The sequence below is a fragment of the Eriocheir sinensis genome, unplaced genomic scaffold (assembly GCF_024679095.1).
Source record: "Eriocheir sinensis breed Jianghai 21 unplaced genomic scaffold, ASM2467909v1 Scaffold99, whole genome shotgun sequence".
Taxonomy (NCBI): Eukaryota; Metazoa; Arthropoda; class Malacostraca; order Decapoda; family Varunidae; genus Eriocheir; species Eriocheir sinensis.
In genome coordinates this window covers 345,828-356,132 of record NW_026112374.1, presented here as the reverse complement: position 1 = coordinate 356,132, position 10,305 = coordinate 345,828, and the positions used below count along the sequence as shown (strand labels likewise).

Sequence of the window (10,305 nt, the reverse complement as noted above, 5' to 3'; positions counted from 1 at the left end):
ATCGCCCATTACTCGCCTATCAATTACTCCCCTATCCCCTGTCGCTCACTCCCCCATCCCCTGATCCTCACTTCCTCATCCCTTGCCCCTCACTCCCCCATCCCCTGCCCCTCACTTCCTCATCCCTTGCCCCTCACTCCCCCATCCCGTGCCCATCACTCCCCCATCCCCCGCCAATCACTCCCCAATCCCCTGTCGCTCACTTATCCATCCCCTGCCCCTCACTCCCTCATCCCTTCCCCCTCACTCCCCCATCCCCTGCCCCTCACTCCCCCAACCCCTGCCCCTCACTTCCTCATCCCTTGCCCCTCACTCCCCCATCCCCTGCCCCTCACTTCCTCATCCCCTGTCTCTCACTCCCCATCCCCTGCCCATCACTCCCCCAATCCCCTGTCGCTCACTTATCCATCCCCTGCCCCTCACTCCCTCATCCCTTGCCCCTCACTCCCCATCCCATGTCCCTCACTCCCCCATCCCCTGCCCTTCACTCCCCATCCCCTGCCCCTAACTCCTCCATCCCCTGCCCATCCCCCCATCCCCTGCCCATCACTCCCCATCCCTTGCTCCTCACTCCCCCATCCCCTGCCCCTCTCCCCATCCCCTGCCCATCACTCCCCATCCCCTGCCCTCACTCCCCATCCCCTGCCCCTCACTCCCCATCCCCTGCCCCCTCCCCCATCCCCTGCCCCTCACTCCCCCATCCCTTGCCCATCACTCCCCATCCCCTGCCCCTCACTCCCCATCCCTGCCCCTCACTCCCCATCCCCTGCCCCTCACTCCCCATCCCCTGCCCATCACTCCCCATCCCCTGTCTCTCCTCCCCATCTCCTACCCATCACTCCCCCAATCCCCTGTCGTTCACTTATCCATCCCCAGCACCTCACTCCCTCATCCCTTGACCCTGACTCCCCCTTCCCCTGCCCCTCACTCCCCCATCCCTTGCCCTTCACTCCTCATCCCTTGCCCCTCACTCCCTCATCCCCTGCCCTGACTCCCCATCCCCTGCCACACACTCCCCATCCCCTGCCCCTCACTCCCCATCCCCTGCCCCTGACTCCCCATCCCCTGCCACACTCCCCATCCCCTGCCCCTCCTCCCCATCCCCTGCCACACACTCCCCCAACCCCCGCCCCCCACTCCCCATCACCTGCCCCTCACTCCCTTATCCCCTGCCCCTCACTCCCTCATCCCCTGCCCCTCACTCCCCATCCCATCCTCCCCCATCCCTTGCCCCTCACTCCCTCATCCCTTGCCTCCTCCCCCATCCCCTGGCCCTCACTCCCCATCCCCTGCCTCTCACTCCCTCATCCCCTGCCCCTCACTCCCCTCATACCCCTGCCCCTCACACCCTGCCCCTCACTCCCCATCCCCTGCCCCCTCCCTCATCCCCTGCCCCTCACTCCCATCCCCTGCCCTCACTCCCCCATCCCCCCTCACTCCCCATCCCTGCCCCTCACTCCCCATCCCCTGCCCCTCTCCCCATCCCTTGCCCCTCCTCCCCATCCCCTGCCCTCACTCCCCAATCCCTGCCCCTCACTCCCCATCCCTGCTCTCACTCCCCCATCCCCTGTCTCCTCCCCATCCCCTGCCCCTCACTCCCCAATCCCCTGTCGCTCACTTATCCATCCCCTGCCCTCACTCCCTCATCCCTTGCCCCTCACTCCCCAATCCCCTGTCGCTCACTTATCCATCCCCTGCCCCTCACTCCCTCATCCCTTGCCCCTCCTCCCCATCCCCTGCCCTTCACTCCCCATCCCCTGCCCATCACTCCTCCATCCCCTGTCTCACTCCCCATTCCCTGCCCATCATTCCCCAATCCCCTGTCGCTCACTTATGCATCCCCTGCCCCTCACTCCCTCATCCCTTGCCCCTCACTCCCCATCCCCTGCCCCTCACTCCCTCATCCTTTGCCCCTCATCCCCTGCCCCTCACTCCCTCATCCCTTGCCCCTCACTCCCCCATCCTTTGTCCCTCACTCCCCCATCCCCTGCCCCTCACTCCCTCATCCCTTGTCCCTCACTAACCCATCGCCTTCCCCTCACTCCCCCATCCCTTGCCCCTCACTCCCCATCCTTGTCCCTCACTCCCCATCGCCTTCCCCTCCCTCCCCATCCCCTTCCCCTCACTCCCCCATCCCTTGCCCCTCACTCCCTCATCACTTGCCCCTCACTCCCCATCCCCTTCCCCTCACTCCCCATCCTTTGTCCCTCACTTCCCCATCCCCTCCTCACTACCCCATCCCCTGCCCCTCCTCCCCTCATCCCCTGCCCCTCCTCCCCCATCCCCTGCCCCTAACTCCCCATCCCCTGCCCCTGGCTCCCCATCCCCTGCCCCTCGTTCCACCATCCCCTGCCCCTCACTCCCCATTCCCTGCCCTTCACTCCTCCAGCCCCTGCCCCTCACTCCCTCATCCCTTGCCCCTCACTCCCCATCCCCTTCCCCCTCACTCCCCATCCCCTTCCCCTTACTCCCCCGTCCTTTGTCCCTCACTCCCCCAAACCCAGCCCCTCACTCCCCATCCCCTGCCCCTTACTCCCTCATCCCTTGCCCCTCCTCCCCATCCCCTGCCCCTCACTCCCTCATCCCTTGCCCCTCACTAACCCATCGCCTTCCCCTCACTCCCCCATCCCCTTGCCCCTCACTCCCCATCCTTTGTCCCTCACTCCCCATCCCCTTCCCCCTCACTCCCCATCCCTTGCCCCTCACTCCCTCATCACTTGCCCCTCACTTCCCCATCCCCTGCCCCTCACTCCTCCATCCCCTGCCCCTCACTACCCCATCCCCTGTCCCTCACTCCCTCATCCCCTGCCCCTCACTCCCCCATCCCTTGCCCCTCACTCCCCCATCCCCTGTCCCTCCTCCCCATCCCCTGCCTCACTCCCCCATCCCCTGCCCCACTCCCCCATCCCCTGCCCCTCCTCCCCATTCCATGCCCTCACTCCCCATCCCCTGCCCCTCACTCCCCATCCCTTGTCCCTCACTCCCCATCCCCTGCCCCTCACTCCCCATCCTCAGCCCCTAACTCTCCCATCCCCTGCCCCTCGCACCCCATTCCCTGACCCTCACTTCCCCATCTCCACCCCTCACTCCCCTTTCCCTGCCCCTTACTCCCCATCTCCTGCCCTCCTCCCCATCCTCTGCCCCTAACTCCCCATCCCTTGCCCCTCACCCCATTCCCTGCCCCTCACTTCCCCATCTCCTACCCCTCACTCCCTTTCCCTGCCCTCACTCCCCATCCCCTGCCCCTCACTCCCCATCCTCTGCCCCTAACTCCCCATCCCCTGCCCCGCGCACCCCATTCCCTGACCCTCACTTCCCCATCTCCTGCCCCTCACTCCCCATCCCCTGCCCTCACTCCCCATCCCCTGCCCTCACTCCCCATCCTCTGTCCCTAACTCCCCATCCCCTGCCCCTCGCACCCCATTCCCTGCCCCTCACTTCCCCATCCCTGCCCCTCACTCCCCATCTCCTGCCCCTCACTCCCCCATCGTGTCCTTCACTCCAACAACAACGAGGATTTACCTTATACCTCCTTGACTCTTTCTGATCCTCCTGTGTAGGCGCGGCTTGAGTGACGGACACACCCATACATACACTGTTCCACGCCGCTGCCCTCAGCGTAGCGTTCAACTTATTCTCCTTGTGGTTATCATTCACAAAGAGTGCGAGAGAGTTGTCAATACCTGTTGAAAGGTGACGCTATAGCCACGCCATTCTCGAGGGAACAGTTGTGACACCTAATGGCCTAATGGGAGGGAGAGACGAGTAAATGGACAGACAGACAGTAATGATAATAATAAAAATACATGGGTAACACACACACACACACACACACACACACACACACACACACACACACACACACACACACACACACACACACACACGGGGTGAGAGAGGAGGTGTTGGGTGAAATGAAGACATTGAAAGTAGTGCATGAAAAAGCTAATGTAAACTTCAAGGAAGTAATTGAAAAGCAACAGAATGAAGAGAAGGAAAATGTAGAAAAAGAGGTGGTCAAGGTTTTGAAAAAAAATGAGGATTTAGTAAGGGATGTGGCCGATAAGAAAAGTGTAATAATATTTGGAATGAAAAGAAGAATATAACGTTTAAACCAAGAAGGGAAAAGGAAGAACTAAAATCAGTGAAGGACTTACTGAAGAACTGAGTAATGAAGAATTACATAACTTTGAGGAGGAGGTGGAAGAGATCGTTAAGGTGGCGTCACACTGGACCAAATCTGGCGAGCACGAGCTTTTGCTGGCAGCTTTTGCTAGAGGGATGGCTTGCTCCCGAGCTCTTGCTCCTGCATTTAGCTCGCCGCTTGGACGGGGAGCAGCTCGGCGAGGCGCAAGCAGGCAGTCAAATGAGCTCTTTGGTGCACCGATATGTGAATAATATATATTACCTAGTGTATTGAATCCGTATACCCATGATATTAGAAAACTTATTCACATACTCCTTTTATGTTTGACGGTGTTTGTAATATTTAATAATGTTGAGAAAAGTAGTGTTGGATTTTATTTTGATGACCAAGACCAAGACCAAGACCGCCCAGGCCAGCTGATATAAACACTCGCCATGGCCACCTCTCCTCGTTTAAAAGTTCACTTGTCCTCCTTCATTGTACACTCTTTGATAGCAAGAGTCAGGGACCATCCCGAGTTATATGGGACCACAGCCATCCAGATTTCTGTAAGGCTACGCTGAAGAAAGTTATGATGTTATGATGTTGTACACATCATGGGTCTCCCTCCCTTCTCTTCAGCCATGACCGAACCCAGACTCGTCTTTTCTTCTTCTGAGCTCGTTGAATAACAGCAAGTAATGCCTCACAGCTGCACACTTAGCCGTAATACGAAGCGCAGGCGTAGTAGGCCCCATGGTTGAGGCTTTGTTTACAATGTTGCTCGTCGCTCGCCCCTCGTCAGTGTGACGACAACAGTGACTTGCTCACGAGCAAAAGCTGCTATCAAGAGCTCGTGCTCGCCAGATTTGGGTCCAGTGTGACGCCAGCTTTAGGCTGGGTCCTTATGTAGAAGGTAAAACGAGACCAGTTAAATTACGATTAAAATCACAGCAGGTAACAGAGGAAATATTGTATAGAACAACTAAACTACAAGAAATAGATGAATGTAAGGAAGTATGTATAAAGAAAAATAGAAATGGAGAAGAATGGAAAAAATGGAATGAAATGCAAGCAGAGGTAGAGGAGAAAACAGTGCAAGATCAGAAGAGGAAGAAACTATATTTTTTTGGAGAGTTTTGGGGGACAGGGTAAAGAAATAGTACATAAGGGAAAAGCCAAAATTGATCAGAAACTAGACAAAACTGGAACAACTAAGGGTTTAAGTGTGATGTAATACCTAGAAAATTGGAATTACAAGATTACCTAAAGGAAAAAGAACCCAAGATTGTGTGTTTAACGGAAACAAAGCTAAAAGAGGAAATTCAAATAGTGTTTAACAATAACTACAATATATGGAGGAAGGATAGGAGGGGTAAAGGTGGTGGAGGAGTGATGATAATGACGAGAAAAGAGTTGTTAGTGAAATCAGTAATATATGGAGAAGGAAAGGCGGAAATACTGAGTGTTAACTTGGAGAATAAAACAGAGAAATGCTGACGCTAATAGCAGCCTATGTACCACCAAGAACAAACTCATAGAACAGAGAAGATTATGAGACGATGATTGAGGATACCATTCAGTGTTTGAGTAGTTACTTAAAGCAAATAAAAGAATCTTGTTGGTTGGGGACTTTAACTGCAAAGAGGTAAACTGGGAAACATTCGAAGGTGGAGGAAGTGAGACGGCATGGGGGGAAAGATTTAAAAAAACTGACTATGGAAAATTTAATGATGCAGTGGGTGACTGAAAATACAAGATACAGGAGTGATGACGAACCAGCAAGACTGGACCTGGTGCTGACGAAGAGAGTGCACCTTTAAATGAATTAAGATATGTGTATCCCATGGGAAAAAGTGATCATGTAATAATAGAGTTGGAAACCAATGAGGAAGTCACTGAGGAAGACGAATCATATAAAGGAAAAAGGAGAAACTACAGGAAAGCAGACACAGAAAATCTTAAGAAATATTATGAAAAACTGGACTGGGAAAAGTTAAAAAGAACAAACGAGGTGCAGCAAAAGTATGATATTTTCATAGAGGCATATGAGACAGTAGTCGAACAAATGTCCCATTATATAAACCAATAGAAGAGGAAAGCAAGATTGGTTTAATGCAAGATGTGCAATTGCAAAGAAAAAAAGAGACAAAGCGTGGAAAAGATTGAAAAGAAATAAGAACCAAAGGAATAAAGAAGGCTTTAAGATAGCAAGAAATGAATATGTGAAAATGAGGAGGGAAAAAGAGAAAGGATACGAAAAGGATATTGTTGAAAAGTGTAAGGAGGAACCTAAACTGCTTATTTATTTTTTTTTTTTTTACAACAAAGGAGGCAGCTCAAGGGCACAAAAACACACAATAATAAAAAAAAGCCCGCTAATCGCTGCTCCCATAAAATAATCAGAAGAGGTGGCCAAAAGCAAGGTCAAATTCGGGAGGAGAGGTGTCCTGATACCCTCCTCTTGAAAGAGTTCAAGTCGTAGGCAGGAGGAAATACAGATGAAGGAAGATTGTTCCAGAGTTTACCAGCGTGAGGGATGAAAGAGTGAAGATGCTGGTTAACTCTTGCATAAGGGGTTTGGACAGTATAGGGATGAGCATGAGTAGAAAGTCGTGTGTAGCGGGGCCGCGGGAGTGGGGGAGGCATGCAGTTAGCAAGTTCAGAAGAGCAGTCAGTGTGGAAATATCGATAGAAGATAGAAAGAGAGGCAACATCGCGGCGGAATTTAAGAGGTAGAAGACTATCAGTATGAGGAGGAGAGCTGATGAGACGAAGAGCCTTAGCCTCCACTCTGTCCAGAAGAGCTGTGTGGGTGGAGCCCCCCCACACGTGAGATGCATACTCCATACGAGGGCGGACAAGGCCCCTGTATATGGATAGCCACTGCGCGGGGGAGAAGAACTGGCGGAGACGATACAGAACGCCCAACCTCGAGGAAGCTGATTTAGCGAGAGAGGAGATGTGAAGTTTCCAGTTGAGATTTTGAGTTAAGGATAGACCGGATAGTGTTGAAGAAGGTGACAGCTGAGTGTTGTCGAAGAATAGGGGATAGGTGTTTGGAAGATTGTGTCGAGTTGATAGGTGGAGAAATTGAGTTTTTGAGGCATTGAAGGACACAAGGAAGGTTCCTTCTGCCCCAATCGAAAATGATAGCAAGGTCTGAGGTTAAGCGTTCTGCAGCCTCCAGTCTGGAGGATTTAGAAATTGAAAAATCAAATCAAAGGAAAAATAGAAAGACTTAAAGATGGAAATAAAATAACTGAAGATTCTAAAAACATGACAGAGTTACTAAACAAGAGGTTTCAACAAGTTTTTACAAAAGAATCACAATTTAATGAAGTACAAGATGATGAGATAGATGTTCAAATGGAGGAAGTCATAGTAACTAAAGAAGAGATATATAAAATAATGGATGAGCTGGTGGAGAGGAAAGCAATAGGACCGGATGGAGTTTCAGGTGTTACTTTGAAAGAATGCAGAAATGAGCTGGTTGGACCGGTATATGATATCATAAAGTGCTCAATATCAACTGGTAAAGTACCAAAGGAGTGACGGAGGGCTGTGGTGGTCCCCATATATAAAAGCGGGGAAAAGGAAGAACCTTTAACCTATAGACCTGTATCATTGACCAGTACAGTTTGTAAAAATGTGAAAAAGTGATAAAGAAACGATGGACAAAATTTCTAGTACACAATATAATTACAGAAAAAGAGTATGGCGTTAGACAAGGGCGTTCATATATGTAACAATCTTATTGATCTTTTACTCGAGAGTGACGGACATAACACAGGACAGGGATGGATGGGTAGACTGCGTGTATATGGACTTGAAGAAGGCTTTCGACAAAGTTCCACATACAAGACTATTATGGAAGCTGGAAAATAAAGGAAGATTGAAAGGGAAAATGAAAAACTGGATGGAAAGTTACTTAAAGGGAAGAGAAATGAGAACAGTGGTAAAAGACATGAAATCGGAATGTAGAAATGTAGATAGTGGAGTGCCTCAAGGATCGGTACTGGCACCAATACTTTTCCTAGTATATATAAATGATATGCCGGAGAAAGTAAATAATTACATGAACTTGATGGCAGACGATGCGAAATTACTGAGACACACAAGATATAGTAAAGACTGTGAAATTCTGCAAGAGGATCTAAATAAGATTTGGGACTGGAGTAAGAAATGGGAGTTGGAGTTTAATGTGAAGAAATGTCATGTAATGGAAATGTTAAAGAGTGAAGGGAGACTAAAATGGACATATAGAATAGGAGATGGAGCAATATTAAAAGTTCAAGAGAGAGAGATCTGGGAGTGATAATACAAGATAATCAACGGTCAGAGAGTCATGTAAATAGGATATTCGGAGATACATATAGAATGGTGAGGAATATAGGAATAGCATTCCACTACATGGATAAAGATATGATGAAAAAGGTGATTACCACTATGATACGACCAAAGATGTAATACGCGGAAACTGTGTGGTCTACTCATAAGAAAAAACACGTGAAAAAAACTAGAGAGAATACAAAGGATGGCAACGAAGATGGTTCCAGAGCTGGAGGGATTGTCATATGAAGAAAGGTTATAGGAAATGGACCTACCAACACTGGAACAAAGAAGAGAAAGGGGAGACCTAATACTAATTTACAAATTGTGGAATAAAATGGAAGAAGTAGATAATGAGGAGTTGCTACTAAGAGAAGTAAGAAACACCAGAAACACACGAGGACACAGTAAAATATTGCGAAAAGGAAGATGCTTGAGAGACAAAAAAATATATAGCTTCCCACAAAGAAACATAGAGGTTTGGAACAGATGGGGTGAGGATGTAGTATCAGCGAAGAGTGTGCACAAGTACAGATATGTAGACGGGACCACACGAGCGTAAGCCCAGGCGCTGTAAAATTACAACTACTATACATATCAGACCCTATGACATACCGTTTTTCGCAAATATCTTTAAACGAAGACTCGGATCAGCATGGGACTTTGGCACAGATTGTTTCACACACTCCGCTAATTTTTGACGCTATTGTGCAATGCCAGATGCGGTTAATTATGGCGTTTACTCCTGACTGTGATGGCAAAACCTGCGTGAGCCACTTTCACATTCGAACAGGTGAAGCGTGACGTATTTGTGACGTGTATCCACCACCTACCTCCACCCCTGGCTTCCCCTACTCCCATCCCTCCCTTTCCATCCCTCCTTCTTCTCCCCCGCACTCTCTCCCCCTGCCCTCTTTCTCCCCCATACCTCCCCTCTTCCCCCCTCCCCCCCCTCTCTCTCTCTCTCTCTCTCTCTCTCTCTCTCTCTCTCTCTCTCTCTCTCTCTCTCTCTCTCTCTCTCTCTCTCTCTCTCTCTCTCTCTCTCTCTCTCTCTCTCTCTCTCTCTCTCTCTCTCTCTCTCTCTCTCTCTCTCTCTCTCTCTCTCTCTCTCTCTCTCTCTCTCTCTCTCTCTCTCTCTCTCTCTCTCTCTCTCTCTCTCTCTCTCTCTCTCTCTCTCTCTCTCTCTCTCTCTCTCTCTCTCTCTCTCTCTCTCTCTCTCTCTATATATATATATATATATATATATATATATATATATATATATATATATATATATATATAACACTTGTGCTGTACACGAGATATGAATCTATGCACACGTATGACTTGAATTAATGGCAGATAAATAGAAATTATATCCCGTCTGCATCAGCATCAACAGTGATGACGAGGATGACCTGTTTGTCGATGGTGATGAATGTTGAAGTAACAGCCTATGTGGTCAGTTATTTACATTATTAATCCACCCATCATATACTCGCTATCTATTTTTGTTTGCTATGACTTTTTAACATATCAACATGAACACATATTGTATGGCAGTCTTTTCCTAACATCAGAATAAATTATTCATATATTTCTCCAATTTCGTTTCACGTTTTTACTCTGCAATGAATTCCCGCTTCAGTTCCTACGTTATTCCTTTCCGTCTCTTACGCGATTTCCTATAAATGATCAAACGTCAGCTACGTGTTTCATCCCATCATACGCTCAACGTAACCTGTGGGAAGGAGGGTCATATACTCGTGCAACTTTCAATGGGTATATAATTGCCAAACAAACCTCATACAGCACTTAAACAACATTCAGTTACGCTGGAACAGGAATCAGGGTCGTGTGCATAAACA

General features: G+C 49.5%; 1 protein-coding gene across 1 annotated transcript; it reads left to right on the top strand.

The window, feature by feature from the left end:
• Positions 1-2,643: 2,643 nt before the first annotated feature.
• On the top strand, positions 2,644-3,147 carry LOC126995127 (uncharacterized; the record flags this gene model as incomplete). The annotated part of the gene is made up of 2 exons (XM_050854403.1): positions 2,644-2,763; positions 2,947-3,147. Coding segments are annotated over 2 exons (321 nt in total), but the record flags the coding sequence as incomplete, so codon positions are not given.
• Positions 3,148-10,305: the final 7,158 nt, after the last annotated feature.